The sequence below is a fragment of the Haemorhous mexicanus genome (genome assembly GCF_027477595.1).
Source record: "Haemorhous mexicanus isolate bHaeMex1 chromosome 32 unlocalized genomic scaffold, bHaeMex1.pri SUPER_32_unloc_2, whole genome shotgun sequence".
In the NCBI taxonomy this organism is placed as follows: domain Eukaryota; kingdom Metazoa; phylum Chordata; class Aves; order Passeriformes; family Fringillidae; genus Haemorhous; species Haemorhous mexicanus.
Window position 1 is genome coordinate 59,503 of NW_026775983.1, and position 21,669 is coordinate 81,171.

The following is a 21,669-nucleotide window of genomic DNA, read 5'->3' on the forward strand; positions in this document are numbered from 1 at the left end:
CATTTTTGGTCTCTTTGTCCCGTTTTTGGGTGATTTGGTCCCGTTTTTGGGGTTTCTGAGGCCTCACTCGCAGATGAAGGTGCCCGGAGGAATCGCCTGCAGCGCCCGAACCCCCGGCTCATTTTTGGGGCCTTTTTCCCCATTTTTGGGATTTTTTTCCCCCATTTTTGGGGCGTTTTTCCCCATTTTTGGGGGTTTTTCCCTCCAGTTTTTGGGGTTCTTTTCTCCATTTTTGGGATTTTTCCCTCCCCATTTTTGGGGTGTTTTCCCTGCTTTTAGGGGTTTCTCTCCCCATTTTTCTGGAGCTTTTCCCCCATTTTTGGGGCGTTTTTCCCCATTTTTTTGGTCTTTTTTCCCCATTTTTTTTGGTCTTTTTTCCCCATTTTTGGGGCGTTTTTCCCCATTTTTTGGTCTTTTTTCCTCCATTTTTTGGGGCGTTTTTCCCCATTTTTGGGGCGTTTTTCCCCATTTTTGGGGCTTTTTTCCCCATTTTTTGGGGCGTTTTTCCCCATTTTTGGGGCGTTTTTCCCCATTTTTGGGGCTTTTTTCCCCATTTTTGGGGCTTTTTTCCCCATTTTTTGGTCTTTTTTCCCCATTTTTTGGGGCTTTTTCCCCATTTTTTGGGGCTTTTTCCCCCATTTTTGGGGTTTTTTCCTCCATTTTTTGGTCTTTTTTCCCCATTTTTTGGTCTTTTTCCCCCATTTTTTGGGCTTTTTTTCTCCATTTTTTGGGGTTTTTTCCCCCATTTTTTTTGGTCTTTTTTCCCCATTTTTTGGTCTTTTTTCCCCATTTTTTTGGTCTTTTTTCCCCATTTTTTGGGGCGTTTTTCCCCATTTTTTGGGGTTTTTTTCCCCATTTTTGGGGCGTTTTTCCCCATTTTTTGGTCTTTTTTCCCCATTTTTTTGGTCTTTTTCCCCCATTTTTTTGTTTTTTTTTCCCCATTTTTTGGGGCGTTTTCCCCCATTTTTGGGGTTTCTCTCCCCATTTTTTGGTCTTTTTTCCTCCATTTTTGGGGCTTTTTCCCCATTTTTTGGGCTTTTTTCCCCATTTTTTAGGCTTTTTTTCCCCATTTTTTGGACGTTTTTCCCCATTTTTGGGGCGTTTTTCCCCATTTTTGGGGCGTTTTTCCCCCATTTTTGGTCTCTTTGTCCCGTTTTTGGGTGATTTTGTCCCGTTTCTGAGGCCTCACTCGCAGATGAAGGTGCCCGGAGGAATCGCCTGCAGCGCCCGAACGCCCCAGCCCATCTTGGCCGTGCGGTACAGCTGGAGCCGGACCCTGGAACGGGGCAAAAAACCCAGATTTTGGGCAAAATGGGGCAAAAATGGGAATTGGGGGGGGGAATGGGGGGAAATGGGGATTTGGGGGGAAAAAATGGGGATTTTGGGGGGGAAAATGGGAATTTTTGGGGAAAAAATGGGAATTTTGAGGGGGAAAATGGGAATTTGGGGGGAAAAAAAAGGGAATTTTTGGGGGGAAAATGGGAATTTTAGGGGAAAAATGGAAATTTTGAGGGGGGAAAATGGGAATTGGGGGGGGGAAATGGGGATTTTTGGGGGAAAAATGGGAATTTTGGGGGGAAATGGGAATTTTTGGGGAATAATGGGGAAAATGGGGATTTGGGGGGGAAATGGGAGGAAAATGGGATTTTTTGGGGAAAAATGGGGATTTTGGGGGGAAAGTGGGGGAAAATGGGAATTTTTGGGGGGAAAATGGGAATTTGGGGGGAAAAAATGGGAATTTTGGAGGGGAAAATTGGGAGGAAATGGGAATTTGGGGGGGAAATGGGAAAATGGGAATTTTGGGGGAAAAATGGGGATTTTGAGGGGGAAAATGGGAATTTTGGGGGGGGAAATGGGGAAAAATGGGAATTTGTGGGGGAAAAATGGGGGGAAAATGGGGATTTTGGGGAAAAATGGGAATTTGGGAGGAAAATGGGAATTTGGGGGGGAAATGGGAATTTTGGGGGAAAAAAAAAGGCAATTTTGGGGGGAAATGGGGGAATGGTGGGAATTTTGGGTGGGAAAAAGGGGATTTGAGGGGGGAAATGGCAAAATTTTGGGGTTTTTCGGGTGCAGGATTCAGGATTTTGGGGTTTTTGGGGTGCAGAATTCGGGATTTGGGGTTTTTAGGGTTCAGAATTTGGGATTTTGGGGTTTTTTGGGTGCAGAATTTGAGTTTTGGGGTCCAGAATTCAGGATTTTGATGTTTTTGGGGTGCAGATTTTGGGGATTTTGGGGTTTTTGGGGTGCAGAATTCAGGGTTTGGGGTTTTTGGGGTTCAGATTTGGGGGATTTTGGGGTTTTGGGGTGCAGAATTCAGGATTTTGGGGTTTTGGGGTTCAGATTTGGGGGATTTGGGGATTTTGGGGTCGCACTTGATGCCGCTCTGCACCACGCCCTTCTTTGGGTTCAGGATTTGGGATTTTGGGGTTTTTGGGGTGCAGAATTCAGGATTTGGGGGTTTTTGGGGTTCAGAATTCAGGATTTTGATGTTTTTGGGGTCCAGGATTCAGGATTTGGGGGTTTTTGGGGTGCAGAATTTGGGATTTTCAGGGTTTTGAGGTGAGGAATTCAGGATTTTGGGTTTTTTGGGTGCAGAATTTGGGATTTTAGGGGTCCAGGATTCAGGATTTGGGGGTTTTTTGGGTGAAGAATTTTGGGATTTTCAGGGTTTTGGGGTGCAGAATTCAGGATTTTGGGATTTTGGGGTGCAGAATTCAGGATTTTTGGGGTTTTGGGGTGCAGAATTCGGGATTTTGGGGTTCAGATTTGGGGTTTTTGGGGTGCAGAATTCAGGATTTTGGGGTTTTTGGGGTTCAGATTTGGGGATTTGGGGGTTTTTTGGGTGCAGAATTTTGGGATTTTCAGGGTTTTGAGGTGCAGAATTTTGGGAATTTGGGGTTTTGGGGTGCAGAATTGGGGGATTTTGGGGACTTTGGGGTTTTTGGGGTCGCACTTGATGCCGCTCTGCACCACGCGGTTCTTTGGGTTCAGGATTTGGGATTTTGGGGTTTTGGGGTGCAGAATTTGGGAATTTGGGATTTTGGGGGTGCAGAATTGGGGGATTTGGGGGGTTTTGGGGTTTTTGGGGTTGCACTTGATGCCGCTCTGCACCACGCGGTTCTTTGCGTTCAGAATTTGGGATTTTGGGGTTTTTGGGGTCCAGAATTCAGGATTTTGATGTTTTTGGGGTGCAGAATTTTGGGATTTTCAGGGTTTTGAGGTGTAGAATTCAGGATTTTGGGGTTTTTGGGGTTCAGAACTGGGGGATTTGGGGGGTTTTGGGGTTTTTGGGGTCGCACTTGATGCCACTCTGCACCGTGTGGTTCTTTGGGTTCAGGATTTGGGATTTTGGGGTTTTTTGGGTGCAGAATTCAGGATTTTGGGGTTTTTGGGGTTCAGAATTTGGGATTTTGGGGTTTTTTGGGTGCAGAATTTCAGGATTTGGGGTTTTTAGGGTTCAGAATTTGGGATTTTGGGGTTTTAGGGGTCCAGGATTCAGGATTTTGGGGTTTTTTGGGTGCAGAATTGGGGGATTTTGGGTTTTTGAGGTGCAGAATTCAGGATTTGGGGGTTTTTGGGGTTCAGAATTCAGGATTTTGATGTTTTTGGGGTGCAGAATTTTGGGATTTTCAGGGTTTTTGGGGTGCAGAATTCGGGATTTTGGGATTTTTAGGGTTCAGAATTTGGGATTTTGGGGTTTTAGGGGTGCAGAATTCAGGATTTGGGGGTTTTTTGGGTGAAGAATTTTGGGATTTTCAGGGTTTTAGGGGTGCAGAATTCGGGATTTTGGGGTTTTTGGGGTGCAGATTTGGGGGGTTTTGGGGTTTTTGGGGTCGCACTTGATGCCGCTCTGCACCACACGGTTCTTTGGGTTCAGGATTTGGGATTTTGGGTTTTATGGGGTGCAGAATTCAGGATTTTTGGTTTTTTAGGGTTCAGAAGTTGGGGATTTTGAGGTTTTGGGGTGCAGAATTCAGGATTTTGGGGTTTTTGGGGTGCAGAATTCAGGATTTTGGGGTTTTGGGGATCAGAATTTGGGATTTTGGGGGTTTGGGGTCCAGGATTCAGGATTTTGGGGTTTTTTGGGTGCAGAATTTGAGTTTTGGGGTCCAGAATTCAGGATTTTGGGGTTTTGGGGTGCAGAATTCAGGATTTTGGGGTTTTTGGGGTTCAGATTTGGGGGGTTTTGGGGGTTTTTTGGGGTCGCACTTGATGCCGCTCTGCACCACGCCGTTCTTTGGGTTCAGGATTTGGGATTTTGGGGTTTTTGGGGTGCAGAATTCAGGATTTGGGGGTTTTGGGGCTCAGAATTTTGGGATTTTGGGGTTTTTAGGGTTCAGAAGTTGGGGATTTTGGGGTTTTGGGGGTGCAGGATTCAGGATTTTGGGGGTTTTTTGGGTGCAGAATTGGGGGATTTTGGGTTTTTGAGGTGCAGAATTCAGGATTTGGGGGTTTTTGGGGTTCAGAATTCAGGATTTTGGGGTTTTGGGGTGCAGAATTCGGGATTTTGGGGTTCAGATTTGGGGTTTTTGGGGTTTTTGGGGTGCAGAATTCAGGATTTTGGGGTTTTTGGGGTTCAGAATTCAGGATTTTGGGGTTTTGGGGTTCAGGATTTGGGGATTTGGGGTTTTTGGGGTGCAGAATTCAGGATTTGGGGGTTTTTGGGGTGCAGAATTTTGGGATTTTCAGGGTTTTTGAGGTGTAGAATTCAGGATTTTGGGGTTTTGGGGTTCAGAATTTGGGATTTTGGGGTTTTTTGGGTGCAGAATTTGAGTTTTGAGGTCCAGAATTCAGGATTTTGGGATTTTGGGGTGCAGAATTCAGGATTTTGGGGTTTTGGGGTTCAGATTTGGGGGTTTTGGGGTTTTTGGGGTCGCACTTGATGCCGCTCTGCACCACGCCCTTCTTTGGGTTCAGGACTTGGGATTTTGGGGTTTTGGGGTGCAGAATTTTGGGATTTTGGGGTGCAGAATTCAGGATTTTGGGGTTTTGGGGTTCAGATTTGGGGGATTTGGGGATTTTGGGGTCGCACTTGATGCCGCTCTGCACCACGCGGTTCTTTGGGTTCAGGATTTGGGATTTTGGGGTTTTTGGGGTGCAGAATTCAGGATTTGGGGTTTTTAGGGTTCAGAATTTTGGGATTTTGGGGTTTTAGGGGTCCAGGATTCAGGATTTTGGGGTTTTTTGGGTGCAGAATTGGGGGATTTTGGGTTTTTGAGGTGCAGAATTCAGGATTTTGGGGTTTTGAGGTCCAGAATTCAGGATTTTGGGATTTTGGGGTGCAGAACTGGGGGATTTGGGGGGTTTTGGGGATTTTGGGGTCGCACTTGATGCCGCTCTGCACCACGCGGTTCTTGCAGCTCCTCCAGCAGGTGCAGGCCTGGTTGCACTCGAAGATCAGGGGGGGCTCGATCTTATTGAACTCCTGCAGCAGCCGCCCGTCCTGGGAGGGGGGAACAGGGACACTGAAACTGCCCCAAATCACCCCAAAAACACCCCAAAAACACCCCCAAAATAGCCCAAAAATACCCTTTAAAATAGCCCCAAAATACCCCAAAATGGGCCAAAAATACCCTTAAAACCACCCCAAAAATACCCCAAAAATACCCTTAAAAATACCCCAAAAATGGCCCAAAAATCCCCCAAAATACCCCAAAAATATCCTTAAAACCACCCCAAAAATACACTAAAAATACCTTTAAAAATAGCCCCAAAATAGCCCTGAAATGGCCCCAAAATACCCCAAAATGGGCCAAAAATACCCTTAAAACCACGCCAAAAATACCCAAAAAATACCCTTTAAAATACCCCAAAAATTGCCCAAAAATCCCCCAAAATAGCCCAAAAATACCCTTAAAAATACCCCAAAATAGCCAAAAAATACCCTTAAAAATAGCTCCAAAATAGCCCAGAAATTGCCCAAAAAGGGCCAAAAATACCCTTAAAACCACCCCAAAAATACCCCAAAAATACCCTTAAAAATACCCCAAAAATGGCCCAAAAATACCCCAAAATACCCCAAAAATATCCTTAAAACCACCCCAAAAATACACTAAAAATACCTTTAAAAATAGCCCCAAAATAGCCCAGAAATGGCCCCAAAATACCCCAAAATGGGCCAAAAATACCCTTAAAACCACCCCAAAAATAGCCCAAAAATACCCTTTAAAATACCCCCAAAATGGCCCAAAAATCCCCCAAAATACCCCAAAAATATCCTTAAAACCACCCCAAAAATACCCCAAAAATACCTTTAAAAATAGCCCAAAACTGGCCCAAAAATATCCTTTAAACCACCCCAAAAATACCCCGAAAATACCCCAAAAATACCTTTAAAAATACCCCAAAATAGCCCAAAAATACCCTTAAAAATAGCTCCAAAATAGCCCAGAAATGGCCCCAAAATAGCCCAAAATGGCCCAAAAATACCCTTAAAACCGCCCCAAAAATACCCTTTAAAATACCCCCCAAAATGGCCCAAAAATCCCCCAAAATACCCCAAAAATATCCTTTAAACCACCCCAAAAATACCCCAAAAATACCCCAAAAATACCTTTAAAAATACCCCAAAAATATCCTTAAAAATACCCCAAAATAGCCCAAAAATACCCTTAAAAATAGCTCCAAAATAGCCCAGAAATTGCCCAAAAATACCCCAAAATGGGCCAAAAATACCCTTAAAACCACCCCAAAAATACCCTTTAAAATACCCCCAAAAATGGCCCAAAAATCCCCCAAAATACCCCAAAAACACCTTTAAAAATACCCCAAAAATACCCCAAAATGGCCCAAAAATATCCTTAAAACCACCCCAAAAATACACTAAAAATACCCCAAAAAATACCCCAAAAATACCTTTAAAAATACCCCAAAAATACCCTTAAAAATACCCCCAAAATTGCCCAAAAATACCCCCAAAATGGCCCAAAAATATCCTTTAAACCACCCCAAAAAATACACTAAAAATCCCCAAAATACCCCAAAAATACCCTTAAAAATAGCCCAAAACTGGCCCAAAAATACCCCAAAAATACCCCAAAAATGGCCCAAAAATATCCTTAAAACCACCCCAAAATATACTAAAAATACCAAAAAATACCCTTAAAAATACCCCAAAAATTGCCCCAAAATGGCCCAAAAATATCCTTAAAACCACCCCAAAAATACCCTTAAAAATCCCCCAAAAATCCCCTTTAAAGCACCCCAAAAATCCCCGAAAGATCCCCCAAAAATCCCTTTTAAAATAAACATTTCAATTTCAAATTAATATTTAAAATATGTCCCAAAAAAGGGAATTTTGAGGACATTTATAGCGAGGCGTTGTTGGGGGCGTTTTGGGGGTTTTGGGGGATTTTTTTGGGTATTTTTAGGATATTTTGGGGTATTTTTAGGATATTTTTAGGATATTTTTTGGGTATTTTTAGGATCTTTTTGGGGTATTTTTAGGATATTTTGGGGATTTTTGGGGGTATTTTAAGGATATTTTTAGGATATTTTTTTGGTATTTTTAGGATATTTTTTGGGATCTTTTTGGGATATTTTTTCTGTATTTTTAGGATATTTTGGGGGATTTTTTGGGGTATTTTTAGGATATTTTTTGGGGTATTTTTAGGATATTTTTTGGGTATATTTAGGAGGTTTTTTTGGGTATTTTGGGGATTTTTTTTGGGTATTTTTGGGATATTTTTGGGGTTATTTTTGGGGGTATTTTTAGGATATTTTTTGGGTATTTTTAGAATATTTTTGGGGTATTTTTAGGATATTTTTGGGGATTTTTTGGGTATATTTAGGATATTTTTGGGGTATATTTAGGATATTTTTTCTGTATTTTTTGGATATTTTTGGAGTATTTTTTGGGTATTTTCGGGATATTTTTAGGATGTTTTTGGGGAAAGTTTTTGGGTATTTTGGGGGATTTTTTGGGGTATTTTTAGGGTATTTTTTGGGTATAGTTAGGATATTTTTGGAGATATTTTTTGGGTATATTTAGGATATTTTTGGGATATTTTGAGGATATTTTCAGGATATTTTGGGGATATTTTCAGGATATTTTGGGGATATTTTCAGGATATTTTGGGGATATTTTCAGGACATTTTTAGGGTATTTTGGGGATATTTTGAGGATATTTTGGGGATATTTTGGGGATGTTTTTAGGATATTTTTGGGGCTATTTTCATTATATTTTCAGGATATTTTCAGGATATTTTCAGGATATTTTCGGGATATTTTGGGGATATTTTTAGGATATTTTGGGGACATTTTCAGGATATTTTGGGGATATTTTTAGGATATTTTTAGGATTTTTTTTAGGATACTTTGGGGATATTTTGAGGATATTTTGGGGATATTTTGGGGATATTTTCAGGGTATTTTTAGAATATTTTTGGGGATATTTTCAGGATATTTTGGGGATATTTTGGGGATATTTTGGGGATATTTTGGAGATATTTTCAGGGTATTTTGGGAATATTTTCAGGATATGTTGAAAATATTTTGGGGATATTTTAGGGATATTTTCAGGATATTTTCAAGGTATTTTGGGGATATTTTTAGGATATTTTGGGGATATTTTCAGGATATTTTTAGGATATTTTCAAGGTATTTTGGGGATATTTTCAGGATATTTTTAGGATATTTTGGGGATATTTTCAGGATATTTTGGGGATATTTTCAGGATATTTTTAGGATATTTTCAGGGTATTTTGGGGACATTTTTAGGATATTTTGGGGATTTTTTTAGGATATTTTGGGGATATTTTGGGGTTATTTTTAGGATTTTTTTTTCATATTTTCAGGATATTTTCAGGATATTTTGGGGATATTTTCAGGACATTTTTAGCATAATTTCAGGGTATTTTGGGGATATTTTGGGGATATTTTCAGGATATTTTGGGGATATTTTCAGGAAATTTTCGGGATATTTTCAGGATATTTTCGGGATATTTTCAGGATATTTTGGGGATATTTTGGGGATATTTCGGGGATATTTTCAGGACATTTTTAGGGCATTTTGGGGGTTTTTCCCCTCTCACCTTGTCGTACCAGCAGCGGATGCTGAGCTGCCCGCAGAGGCAGTTGGAGGAGGAGCAATCGTCCTGGCAGGTGCAGTGCTGAAAAATCACCCCCAAATCACCCCAAAATCACCCCAAAATCACCCCAAAAAACCCCAAATCATCCAAAATACACAAAACAGTCCCAAAATCAACCAAAAATGCCCAAAACTTCCACCAAAATTAAACCAAAATCACACAAAATACACAAAATTTACCCCCAATTATCCCAAAACACACAAAATTCCCCCCAAAATGCCCCAAATCCCCTCCCAGTTCATCCCAGTCCCTCCCAGTATCCCCAAATCCCATTTTTATCCAGATTTTACCCCCCAAAATCCCATTTTTGTCCAATTTTACCCCCAAAAATCCCATTTTTTCACCATTTTTTCACCATTTTTTCACTGACTTTTCCCATTTTTTCACTGGTTTTCTCCCGTTTTTTCTCCCAGTTCATCCCAGTCTGTCCCAGTCCCTCCCAGTCCACCCAAATCCCATTTTTATCCAATTTTTACCCCCAAAAATCCCATTTTTGTCCAATTTTACCCCCAAAATTCCCATTTTTTGACTGATTTTTCCAACGATTTTCCCATTTTTTCCCCTAATTTTCCCCGTTTTTTCTCCCAGTTCATCCCAGTCCCTCCCAGTCCCTCCCAGTCCCCCCAAATCCCAAATTCCCACCGATTTTACCCCCAAAATTCCCATTTTTGGACCACTTTTGGACCAATTTTCCCCATTTTTTCACCGTTTTTTCCCGTTTTTTCCCCTTTTCTCCCCATTTTCTCCCAGTTCATCCCAGTCCCTCCCAGTCCTTCCCAGTCCCCCCAAATCCCCATTTCCCACCAATTTTACCCCAAAAATTCCCATTTTTGGACCATTTTTGGACCGATTTTCCCCATTTTTTCACCAATTTTCCCCATTTTTTCCCCATTTTTCCTCGTTTTTTCTCCCCAAACCCCTCCCAGTTCATCCCAGTCCATCCCAGTCCCCCCAAATCCCCATTTCCCACCAATTCACCCCCAAAATTCCCATTTCTGGACCATTTTTGGACCGATTTTCCCCATTTTTTGCCCGATTTTTCCCATTTTTTCCCCGATTTTCCCCATTTTTTCACAGATTTTCCCCATTTTTTCACTCTTTTTTCCCGTTTTTTCCCCGTTTCTCCCCATTTTCCCCCCGACCTGCAGGTGGGTGATGTTGTGGTCGATGTTCATGGTGGAGGTCTCGCCGTTCTCAACCCAAATCCCCCCAAAATTCCCATTTTTTCACCGATTTTCCCCATTTTTTCACCTATTTTCCCCGTTTTTTCCCCGATTTTTCCCATTTTTTCCTCCCCAAACCCCTCCCAGTTCATCCCAGTCCCTCCCAGTTCATCCCAGTCCCTCCCAGTCCCCCCAAATCCCCATTTCCCACCAATTTTACCCCCAAAATTCCCATTTTTGGACCATTTTTTCACCGATTTTCCCCATTTTTTCACCGTTTTTTCCCATTTTTTCACCGTTTTTTCCCGTTTTTTCCCCTTTTCTCCCCATTTTCCCCCCGACCTGCAGGTGGGTGATGTTGTGGTCGATGTTCATGGTGGAGGTCTCGCTGTTCTCACCCCAAATCCCCCCAAAATTCCCATTTTTTCACCGATTTTCCCCATTTTTTCACCGTTTTTCCTCCCCAAACCCCTCCCAGTTCATCCCAGTCCCTCCCAGTTCATCCCAGTCCCTCCCAGTCCCCCCAAATCCCCATTTCCCACCAATTTTACCCCCAAAATTCCCATTTTTTCCCCGATTTTCCCCATTTTTTCCCCGATTTTTCCCATTTTTTCACCGTTTTTTCCCATTTTTTCCCCGTTTCTCCCCATTTTCCCCCCGACCTGCAGGTGGGTGATGTTGTGGTCGATGTTCATGGTGGAGGTCTCGCCGTTCTCACCCCAAATCCCCCCAAAATTCCCATTTTTTCCCCGATTTTCCCCATTTTTTCACCGATTTTTCCCATTTTTTCACCAATTTTTCCCATTTTTTCCCCTATTTTTCCCCATTTTCTCCCAGTCCCTCCCAGTTCATCCCAGTCCTTCCCAGTCCCCCCAAATCCCCATTTCCCACCAATTTTACCCCCAAAATTCCCATTTTTGGACCATTTTTGGACCATTTTTGGACCGATTTTCCCCATTTTTTCCCCGATTTTCCCCATTTTTTCACCGATTTTCCCCATTTTTCCCCTAATTTTCCCCATTTTTTCTCCCAGTCCCTCCCAGTTCATCCCAGTCCATCCCAGTCCCCCCAAATCCCCATTTCCCACCAATTTTACCCCCAAAATTCCCATTTTTGGACCATTTTTTCACCGATTTTCCCCATTTTTTCACCAATTTTCCCCATTTTTTCCCCATTTTTCCTCGTTTTTTCTCCCCAAACCCCTCCCAGTTCATCCCAGTCCCTCCCAGTTCATCCCAGTCCTTCCCAGTCCCCCCAAATCCCAAATTCCCACCAATTTTACCCCCAAAATTCCCATTTTTGGACCATTTTTGGACCGATTTTCCCCATTTTTTCACCGATTTTCCCCATTTTTTCACCGATTTTTCCCCATTTCTTCTCCCAGTTCATCCCAGTCCCTCCCAGTCCCCCCAAATCCCCATTTCCCACCAATTTTACCCCCAAAATTCCCATTTTTTGGACCATTTTTGGACCTATTTTCCCCATTTTTTCCCCGATTTTTCCCATTTTTCCACCGATTTTCCCCATTTTCCCCTAATTTTCCCCATTTTTTCTCCCAGTCCCTCCCAGTTCATCCCAGTCCCTCCCAGTCCCCCCAAATCCTCATTTCTATCCAATTTTACCCCCAAAATTCCCATTTTTGGACCATTTTTGGACCGATTTTCCCCATTTTTTCCCCGATTTTCCCCGTTTTTTCACCGATTTTCCCCGTTTTTTCTCCCAGTCCCTCCCAGTCCCTCCCAGTCCCTCCCAGTTCCCCCAAATCCCCATTTCCCACCAATTTTACCCCAAAAATTCCTGTTTTTTCCCCTATTTTCCCCATTTTTTCACCGATTTTCCCCGTTTTTTCCCCGATTTTCCCCATTTTTTCCTCCCCAAACCCCTCCCAGTTCATCCCAGTCCCTCCCAGTTCATCCCAGTCCCTCCCAGTCCCCCCAAATCCCAAATTCCCACCAATTTTACCCCCAAAATTCCCATTTCTGGACCATTTTTGGACCGATTTTCCCCATTTTTTCACCGATTTTCCCCATTTTTTCCCCGATTTTTCCCCATTTTCTCCCAGTTCATCCCAGTCCCCCCAAATCCCCATTTCCCACCAATTTTACCCCCAAAATTCCCATTTTTGGACCATTTTTGGACCGATTTTCGCCATTTTTTTCACCGATTTTCCCCGTTTTTTCACCGATTTTCCCCGTTTTTTCACCGATTTTCCCCGTTTTTTCTCCCAGTTCATCCCAGTTTGTCCCAGTTCCCCCCGACCTGCAGGTGGGTGATGTTGTGGTCGATGTTCATGGTGGAGGTCTCGCCGTTCTCACCCCAAATCCCCCCAAAATTCCCATTTTTGGACCATTTTTGGACCGATTTTCCCCATTTTTTCACCGATTTTCCCCATTTTTTCACCGTTTTTTCCCGTTTTCTCCCCGTTTCTCCCCATTTTCCCCCCGACCTGCAGGTGGGTGATGTTGTGGTCGATGTTCATGGTGGAGGTCTCGCCGTTCTCACCCCAAATCCCCCCAAAATTCCCATTTTTTCCCCGATTTTCCCCATTTTTTCACCGATTTTTCCCCATTTCTTCTCCCAGTTCATCCCAGTCCCTCCCAGTCCCCCCAAATCCCCATTTCCCACCAATTTTACCCCCAAAATTCCCATTTTTGGACCATTTTTGGACCCATTTTCCCCATTTTTTCCCCGATTTTCCCCATTTTTTCACCGATTTTCCCCATTTTTCCCCTAATTTTCCCCATTTTTTCTCCCAGTCCCTCCCAGTTCATCCCAGTCCTTCCCAGTCCCCCCAAATCCCCATTTCCCACCAATTCACCCCCAAAATTCCCATTTCTGGACCATTTTTTCCCCGATTTTCCCCATTTTTTCACCGATTTTCCCATTTTTTCCCCTAATTTTCCCCCTTTTTTCTCCCAGTTCATCCCAGTCGGTCCCAGTCCCTCCCAGTCCACCCAAATCCCATTTTTATCCAATTTTTACCCCCAAAAATCCCATTTTTGTCCAATTTTACCCCCAAAATTCCCATTTTTTGACTGATTTTTCCCACGATTTTTCCCATTTTTTCCCCTAATTTTCCCCATTTTTTCTCCCAGTTCATCCCAGTCCCTCCCAGTCCTTCCCAGTCCCCCCAAATCCCCATTTCCCACCAATTTTACCCCAAAAATTCCCATTTTTGGACCGATTTCCCCCATTTTTTCCCCGATTTTCCCCATTTTTTCCCCGATTTTCCCCATTTTTTCACCGTTTTTTCCCATTTTTTCCCCGTTTCTCCCCATTTTCCCCCCGACCTGCAGGTGGGTGATGTTGTGGTCGATGTTCATGGTGGAGGTCTCGCTGTTCTCACCCCAAATCCCCCCAAAATTCCCATTTATTCCCCGATTTTCCCCATTTTTTCCCCTGATTTTCCCCATTTTTTCACCGATTTTCCCCATTTTTCCCCGTTTTTCTCCATTTCTTCTCCCAGTTCATCCCAGTCCCTCCCAGTTCCCCCAAATCCCCATTTCCCACCAATTTTACCCCCAAAATTCCCATTTTTGGACCATTTTTGGACCGATTTTCCCCATTTTCCCCCCGATTTTCCCCATTTTTTCACCGATTTTCCCCATTTTTCCCCTAATTTTCCCCATTTTTTCTCCCAGTCCCTCCCAGTTCATCCCAGTCCCCCCAAATCCCCATTTCCCACCAATTTTACCCCAAAAATTCCCATTTTTGGACCATTTTTGGACCGATTTTCCCCATTTTTTCACCGATTTTCCCCGTTTTTTCACCGATTTTCCCCGTTTTTTCTCCCAGTTCATCCCAGTTTGTCCCAGTTCCCCCCGACCTGCAGGTGGGTGATGTTGTGGTCGATGTTCATGGTGGAGGTCTCGCCGTTCTCACCCGAAATTCCCCCAAAATTCCCATTTATTCCCCGATTTTCCCCATTTATTCCCCGATTTTTCCCATTTTTTCACCGATTTTCCCCATTTTTCCCCTAATTTTCCCCATTTTTTCTCCCAGTCCCTCCCAGTTCATCCCAGTCCCTCCCATTCCCTCCAAATCCCCATTTCCCACCCATTTTACCCCCAAAATTCCCATTTTTGGACCATTTTTGGACCGATTTTCCCCATTTTTTCACCAATTTTCCCCATTTTTTCCCCATTTTTCCTCGTTTTTTCTCCCCAAACCCCTCCCAGTTCATCCCAGTCCCTCCCAGTTCATCCCAGTCCCTCCCAGTCCCCCCAAATCCCCATTTCTATCCAATTTTACCCCCAAAATTCCCATTTTTGGACCATTTTTTCCCCGATTTTCCCCATTTTTTCCCCGATTTTCCCCATTTTTTCACCAATTTTCCCCGTTTTTTCTCCCAGTTCATCCCAGGTTGTCCCAGTTCCCCCCGACCTGCAGGTGGGTGATGTTGTGGTCGATGTTCATGGTGGAGGTCTCGCTGTTCTCACCCCAAATCCCCCCAAAATTCCCATTTTTGGACCTTTTTTTCACCGATTTTCCCCATTTTTTCCCCGATTTTCCCCATTTTTTCCCCTAATTTTCCCCATTTTTTCTCCCAGTCCCTCCCAGTTCATCCCAGTCCCTCCCAGTCCCCCCAAATCCTCATTTCCCACCAATTTTACCCCCAAAATTCCCCTTTTTGGACCATTTTTGGACCGATTTTCCCCATTTTTTCCCCGATTTTCCCCATTTTTTCCCCGTTTTTTCACCGATTTTCCCCATTTTTTCCTCCCCAAACCCCTCCCAGTTCATCCCAGTCCCTCCCAGTTCATCCCAGTCCATCCCAGTCCCCCCAAATCCCAAATTCCCACCAATTTTACCCCCAAAATTCCCATTTTTGGACCATTTTTTCACCAATTTTCCCCATTTTTTCCCCATTTTTCCTCGTTTTTTCTCCCCAAACCCCTCCCAGTTCATCCCAGTCCCTCCCAGTTCATCCCAGTTCATCCCAGTCCCCCCAAATCCCCATTTCCCACCAATTCACCCCCAAAATTCCCATTTTTGGACCATTTTTTCCCCGATTTTCCCCATTTTTTCACCGATTTTCCCCGTTTTTTCACCGATTTTCCCCATTTCTTCTCCCAGCCCCTCCCAGTCCCCCCAAATCCCCATTTCCCACCGATTTTACCCCCAAAATTCCCATTTTTGGACCATTTTTGGACCCATTTTCCCCATTTTTTCCCCGATTTTCCCCATTTTTTCACCGATTTTCCCCATTTTTCCCCTAATTTTCCCCATTTTTTCTCCCAGTCCCTCCCAGTTCATCCCAGTCCTTCCCAGTCCCCCCAAATCCCCATTTCCCACCAATTCACCCCCAAAATTCCCATTTCTGGACCATTTTTTCACCGATTTTCCCCGTTTTTTCACCGATTTTCCCCATTTTTTCTCCCAGTTCATCCCAGTTTGTCCCAGTTCCCCCCGACCTGCAGGTGGGTGATGTTGTGGTCGATGTTCATGGTGGAGGTCTCGCCGTTCTCACCCCAAATCCCCCCAAAATTCCCATTTTTTCCCGATTTTCCCCATTTTTTCACCGATTTTTCCCACTTTTTCACCGTTTTTCCTCCCCAAACCCCTCCCAGTTCATACCAGTCCCTCCCAGTTCATCCCAGTCCCTCCCAGTCCCCCCCAAATCCCCATTTCCCACCAATTTTACCCCCAAAATTCCCATTTCTGGACCATTTTTGGATCGATTTTCCCCATTTTTTCCCCGATTTTTCCCATTTTTTCACCGATTTTCCCCATTTTTTCCTCCCCAAACCCCTCCCAGTCCCTCCCAGTTCATCCCAGTCCCTCCCAGTCCCCCCAAATCCCCATTTCCCACCAATTTTACCCCCAAAATTCCCATTTTTGGACCATTTTTGGACCGATTTTCCCCATTTTTTCACCGATTTTCCCCATTTTTTCACCGTTTTTTCCCGTTTTCTCCCCTTTTCTCCCCATTTTCCCCCCGACCTGCAGGTGGGTGATGTTGTGGTCGATGTTCATGGTGGAGGTCTCGCCGTTCTCACCCCAAATCCCCCCAAAATTCCCATTTTTGGACCGATTTTCCCCATTTTTTCACCAATTTTCCCCATTTTTCCCCTATTTTTCCCCATTTCTTCTCCCAGTTCATCCCAGTCCCTCCCAGTCCCTCCCAGTCCCCCCAAATCCCCATTTCCCACCAATTTTACCCCCAAAATTCCCATTTCTGGACCATTTTTGGACCGATTTTCCCCATTTTTTCACCGATTTTTCCCATTTTTTCACAGTTTTTTCCCGTTTTTTCACCGTTTTTTCCCGTTTTTTCCCCTTTTCTCCCCATTTTCCCCCCGACCTGCAGGTGGGTGATGTTGTGGTCGATGTTCATGGTGGAGGTCTCGCAGTTCTCAGCGATGTATTTGTAGTCCTGGGGGCAGGGCTCCTCGTCCACGCCGTTGACGCAGGGGATGGGAACGTTCTCGTGGCCCCGCGCCACGTCCCTGGGGGGCACAGCGGGGGTCAGGGGGGCACCCCCAAAGCAGGGACAAAACCCAGCCAGGAATGCAAAAATTCCCTCGAAAATCCAGCCAGGAATGCAAAAATTCCCTCGAAAATCCAGCCAGGAATGCAAAAAATCGCAAAAAATTCGGTCAGAAATGGAAAAATCGCAAAAAAATCCAGCCAGAAATGGAAAAATTACAGAAAAAAAATCAAGCCAGAAATGGTAAAATTACAAAAAAAAATCAAGCCAGAAATGGGAAAATTACAGAAAAAAAATCCAGCCAGAAATGGGAAAATTACAAAAAAAATCAACCCAGGAATGGAAAAAATACAAAAATAATCCAGCCAGAAATGGGAAAATTACAAAAAAAATCCAGCCAGAAATGATAAAATTACAGAAAAAAAATCAAGCCAGAAATGGGAAAAATCGCAAAAAAATCCAGCCAGAAATGGAAAAATTACAAAAAAAATCCACCCAGAAATGGGAAAATTACAGAAAAAATCCAGCCAGAAATGGGAAAATTACAAAAAAAATCCAGCCAGAAATGATAAAATTACAAAAAAAAATCAAGCCAGAAGTGGAAAAATTACAAAAAAAAAATCCAGCCAGGAATGGAAAAATTACAAAAAAAATCCAGCCAGAAATGATAAAATTACAAAAAAAAAAAAATCAAGCCAGGAATGGAAAAATTACAAAAAAAATCCAGCCAGAAATGATAAAATTACAAAAAAAAATCAAGCCAGAAATGGAAAAATTACAAAAAAAATCCAGCCAGGAATGGAAAAATTCCCATGGAAATTCGGCCAGAAATGGGAAAATTAACAAAAATCTCCCCCAGGAATGGCAGCCTCAGGTTGTGACCCAAAATCTGCCCAAAAATTCAGAAAAAAATCCCCAAAAATTCAGAAAAAAATTACCAAAAATTTGAAAAAAAAAAAAAAAACCAAAAAATCCCCCCAAAATCATTAAAAATTTGGAAAAAAATTGAAAAAAAATCGGAAAAAATCAGAAAAAATTCCAAAAAATCGGAAAAAATTACAAAAAAAATTGGAAAAATTCAGGAAAAAAATCTCCACAATTTTCCCTAAAAAAACCAGAAAAAAATCCCAAAAAATTGCAAAAAAAATCATTAAAAAATGGAAAAAAATTGGAAAAAAATCGGAAAAAAAATTCAAAAAAAATTGGAAAAAATTCCAAAAAATTTGGAAAAATTCAGAAAAAAATCTCAAAAAATCCCAAAAATTCCCCCAAAGTTCCTATAAAAATCCAGCCCCGAATTAACCCCTTGGAGGCCGTGCCCATCTGCTGACGATGCGCTCGGTGTGCAGGGCCCGGCCCGCCGCCCCCAGGCGGAATTTATGACCCCAAAAACCACCTAAAAAAACCAGAAAAAAATCCCCAAAAATCCAGAGAAAAATCCCCAAAAATTCTGAAAAAATTCCAAAAAAATCCCCTAAAAAATCATTAAAAAATCGGAAAAAAATCGGAAAAAAATCGAAAAAAATCGGAAAAAAAATCGGAAAAAAATCGGAAAAAATCCCCCAAAAAATTGGAAAAAATCCCCCAAAAAATCCCAAAAAATCCCAAAAAAATCTCCCAAAGTTCCTATAAAATTACAGCCCCGAATTAACCCCTTGGAGGCCGTGCCCACCTGCTGACGATGCGCTCGGTGTGCAGAGCCCGGCCTGCCGCCCCCAGGTGGAATTTGTGACCCCAAAAACCACCCAAAAAACCCAGAAAAAAATCCCCAAAAAATCCAGAAAAAAATCCCCAAAAATTCAGAAAAAATCCCAAAAAAATCCCCTAAAAAATCATTAAAAAATCGGAAAAAAATCGAAAAAAATCGAAAAAAAACGGAAAAAAAATCGGAAAAAAATCGGAAAAAATCCCCAAAAAAATTGGAAAAAATCTCAAAAAAATCCCAAAAAATCCCCCAAAGGTCCTATAAAATTACAGCCCCGAATTAACCCCTTGGAGGCCGTGCCCACCTGCTGACGATGCGCTCGGTGTGCAGGGCCCGGCCCGCCGCCCCCAGGCGCAGTTTCCGGTTGAGCTGCAGCGCCACCCAGACCTCGGAGCGCTCCGGGGTCAGGTCCAGGGGGGAGTCGCCCTCCTTGTTCCGCACCTCAGGGTCGGCCCCGCGCGACAGGAACAGGCTGGGGGGGCAGAGGGGCGTCAGAGACCCCTCCCCAAATTCCGGACCCCTCCCCAAATTGCTGGGAGCCTCCCAAATCCACCCCAGTTCAACCGCGAATTCCGGGATTCCCCCCCTCCCTATAATGGTTTCTCCCCAGGGGATCCTCTATGGACCCCAAATTGGGGAGGGGGGGTCAGGGACCACCTGGGACCCCTCCCCAAATTCCTGAGACCCCTCCTCAATTTCTGAGATCCCTCCCCAGTTCCAGAGACCCCTCCTCAAATTCCAGACCCCTCCCCAAATTCCTGGGACCCAACTGGGACCCCCCCCCCAGTTCCGCCCCAAATTTCAGGCCCCCCCCCCCCTATAATGGTTTCTCCCCATGGGATCCTCTATGGACCCCAAATTGGGGAGGGGGGGTCAGGGACCACCTGGGGACCCCTCCCCAAATTCCTGAGACCCCTCCTCCATTCCTGAGATCCCTCCCCAGTTCCAGAGACCCCTCCTCAAATTCCAGACCCCTCCCCAAATTCCTGGGACCCAACTGGGATCCCCCCCAGTTCCGCCCCAAATTTCAGGCCCCCCCCCCCCTCCCTATAATGGTTTCTCCCCATGGGATCCTCTACGGACCCCAAATTGGGGAGGGGGGGTCAGGGACCATCTGGGACCCCTCCCCAAATTCCTGGGACCCCTCCTCAAATTCCTGAGATCCCTACCTAATTTCTGAGACCCCTCCTCAAATTCCAGACCCCTCCTCAATTCATGGGACCCACCTGGGACCCCCCAAATTCACCCCAAATTCCAGGGACCCCCCCCTCATTTAATGGATTCTCCCCATGGGATCCTCTATGGAGCTTTCCAGGGACCCCAAATTGAGGAGGGGGGGTCAGGGACCACCTGGGACCCCTCCCCAAATTCCTGGGACCCCTCCCCAAATTCCTGGGACCCCTCCCCAATTCCAGGGGGAGCCCCCAGCCCCAATTTCTCCCCTCACCTGTCACAGCCATGGTGGCCGCAGCGTGCTGGGGGTGTCCCCTGAGCCCTGTGACCCCCTCCGAAGCCCCCAGACCCAATTCCCTCTCATGTCCCTGTGTCCCCCTGACCCCTGTGACCCCCCCGAAGCCCCCAGACCCAATATCTGACCCAATCATGGCAGCTCTCCCTGGCGGCGATGTGCAGGGGCGTGTCCCCATGGAGGGGCTGTCCCTGTGTCCCCCAGGGTGTGTGACCCCCCGAAGCCCCCAGACCCAATTCCCTCTCATTCCCCTGTGTCTCCCCGACCCCTGTGACCCCCCCAGCCCCCCTGAAGCCCCCAGACCCAATACCTGACGCAGTCGTGGTAGCTCTCCCTGGCGGCGATGTGCAGGGGCGTGTCCCCGTGGAGGGGCTGTCCCTGTGTCCCCTGAGGCTCTGTGACCCCTGTGACCCCCCCAGCCCCCTGAGAAGCCCCCAGACCCAATACCTGACGCAGTCGTGGTAGCTCTCCCTGGCGGCGATGTGCAGGGGCGTGTCCCCGTGGAAGTTGACGGCGTGCAGGTCGCACTGCGCGTTCAGCAGCACCTCGGCGATCTCGGCGCTGCCCGTGAACGACGCCCAGTGCAGGCAGATGTTCTCCTCCTGCCAGAGTGACCAACTGACCAGCCACGCCCAGCCACGCCCAGCCACGCCCAGCCACGCCCAGCTACTGACCAGCCATGCCCAGCCACACCCAGCCAATCACAGCCCAGTGCAGGCAGATGTTCTCCTCCTGCCAGAGGGACCAACTGACCAGCCACGCCCAGCCACACCCAGCCAATCACAGCCAATCACAGCTACTGACCAGCCACGCCCAGCCACACCCAGGCACTGACCAGCCACGCCCACCCACACCCAGCCAATCACAGCCCAGTGCAGGCAGGTGTTCTGCCAGAGTGACCAACTGACCAGCCACGCCCAGCCACGCCCAGCCACACCCAGCCACTGACCAGCCACGCCCAGCCACACCCCGCCACTGACCAGCCACGCCCACCTACACCCAGCCACACCCAGCCACGCCCACCCACACCCAGCCAATCACAGCCCAGTGCAGGCAGGTATTCTCCTCCTGCCAGAGTGACCAAGTGACCACCTGGATGTGCCCCAGGTGTGCCCAGGTATCCCCCAGTGTGCCCAGGTGTGTTCCCAATGCCCCAAGTGTCCCCAGGTGTGCCCAGGTGCCCCCAGGTGTATCCCAGGTATGTTCCCAATGCTCCCAGGTGCCCCCAAGTGTGCCCCAGGTGTGCCCAGGTATCCCCCAGTGTGCCCAGGTGTGTTCCCAATGCCCCAGCTGTCCCCAGGTGTCTCCCAAGTATCCCCAGGTGTATCCCAGGTATGCCCAGGTATCCCCCAGGTGTGCCCAGGTGTATCTCAGGTATGTTCCCAATGCTCCCAGGTGTCCCAGGTGTATCTCAGGTGTCCTCCACGTGTGCCCAGGTGCCCCAGGTGTGCCCAGGTATCCCCAGGTGTGCCCAGGTGTATCCCAGGTGTGCCCAGGTGCCCCCAGGTGTGTTCCCAATGCTCCCAGGTGTGTTCCCGATGCGCCCAGGTGTATCCCAGCTGTGCCCAGGTGTTCCCCAGGTGCACCCAGGTGTGTTCCCAATGCTCCCAGGTGTGCCCAGATGCCCCCAGGTGTGTTCCCAATGTTCCCAGGTGTATCCCAGGTGTGTTCCCAAAGCTCCCAGGTGTATCCCAGGTGTGCCCAGGTGCCCCCAGGTGTGTTCCCAATGCTCCCAGGTGTGCCCAGGTGCCCCCAGGTGTGTTCCCAAAGCTCCCAGGTGTATCCCAGGTGTGCCCAGGTGCCCCCAGGT

General features: G+C 45.7%; 1 protein-coding gene across 1 annotated transcript in view; it reads right to left on the bottom strand.

Moving 5' to 3' along the window:
* The window catches only part of EHMT2 (euchromatic histone lysine methyltransferase 2), a 48,741-nt gene that overhangs the window by 14,794 nt on the left and 12,278 nt on the right, over positions 1-21,669 (bottom strand). Inside the window, exons 7-12 of the mRNA XM_059837335.1 lie at positions 20,307-20,461; positions 18,696-18,863; positions 16,561-16,705; positions 9,037-9,114; positions 5,331-5,446; positions 1,190-1,276 (exon numbers count right to left, since the gene is read on the bottom strand). Of these exons, the coding sequence (XP_059693318.1) occupies positions 1,190-1,276; positions 5,331-5,446; positions 9,037-9,114; positions 16,561-16,705; positions 18,696-18,863; positions 20,307-20,461 (749 nt within the window). The remainder of the gene's footprint in view (positions 1-1,189; positions 1,277-5,330; positions 5,447-9,036; positions 9,115-16,560; positions 16,706-18,695; positions 18,864-20,306; positions 20,462-21,669) is intronic.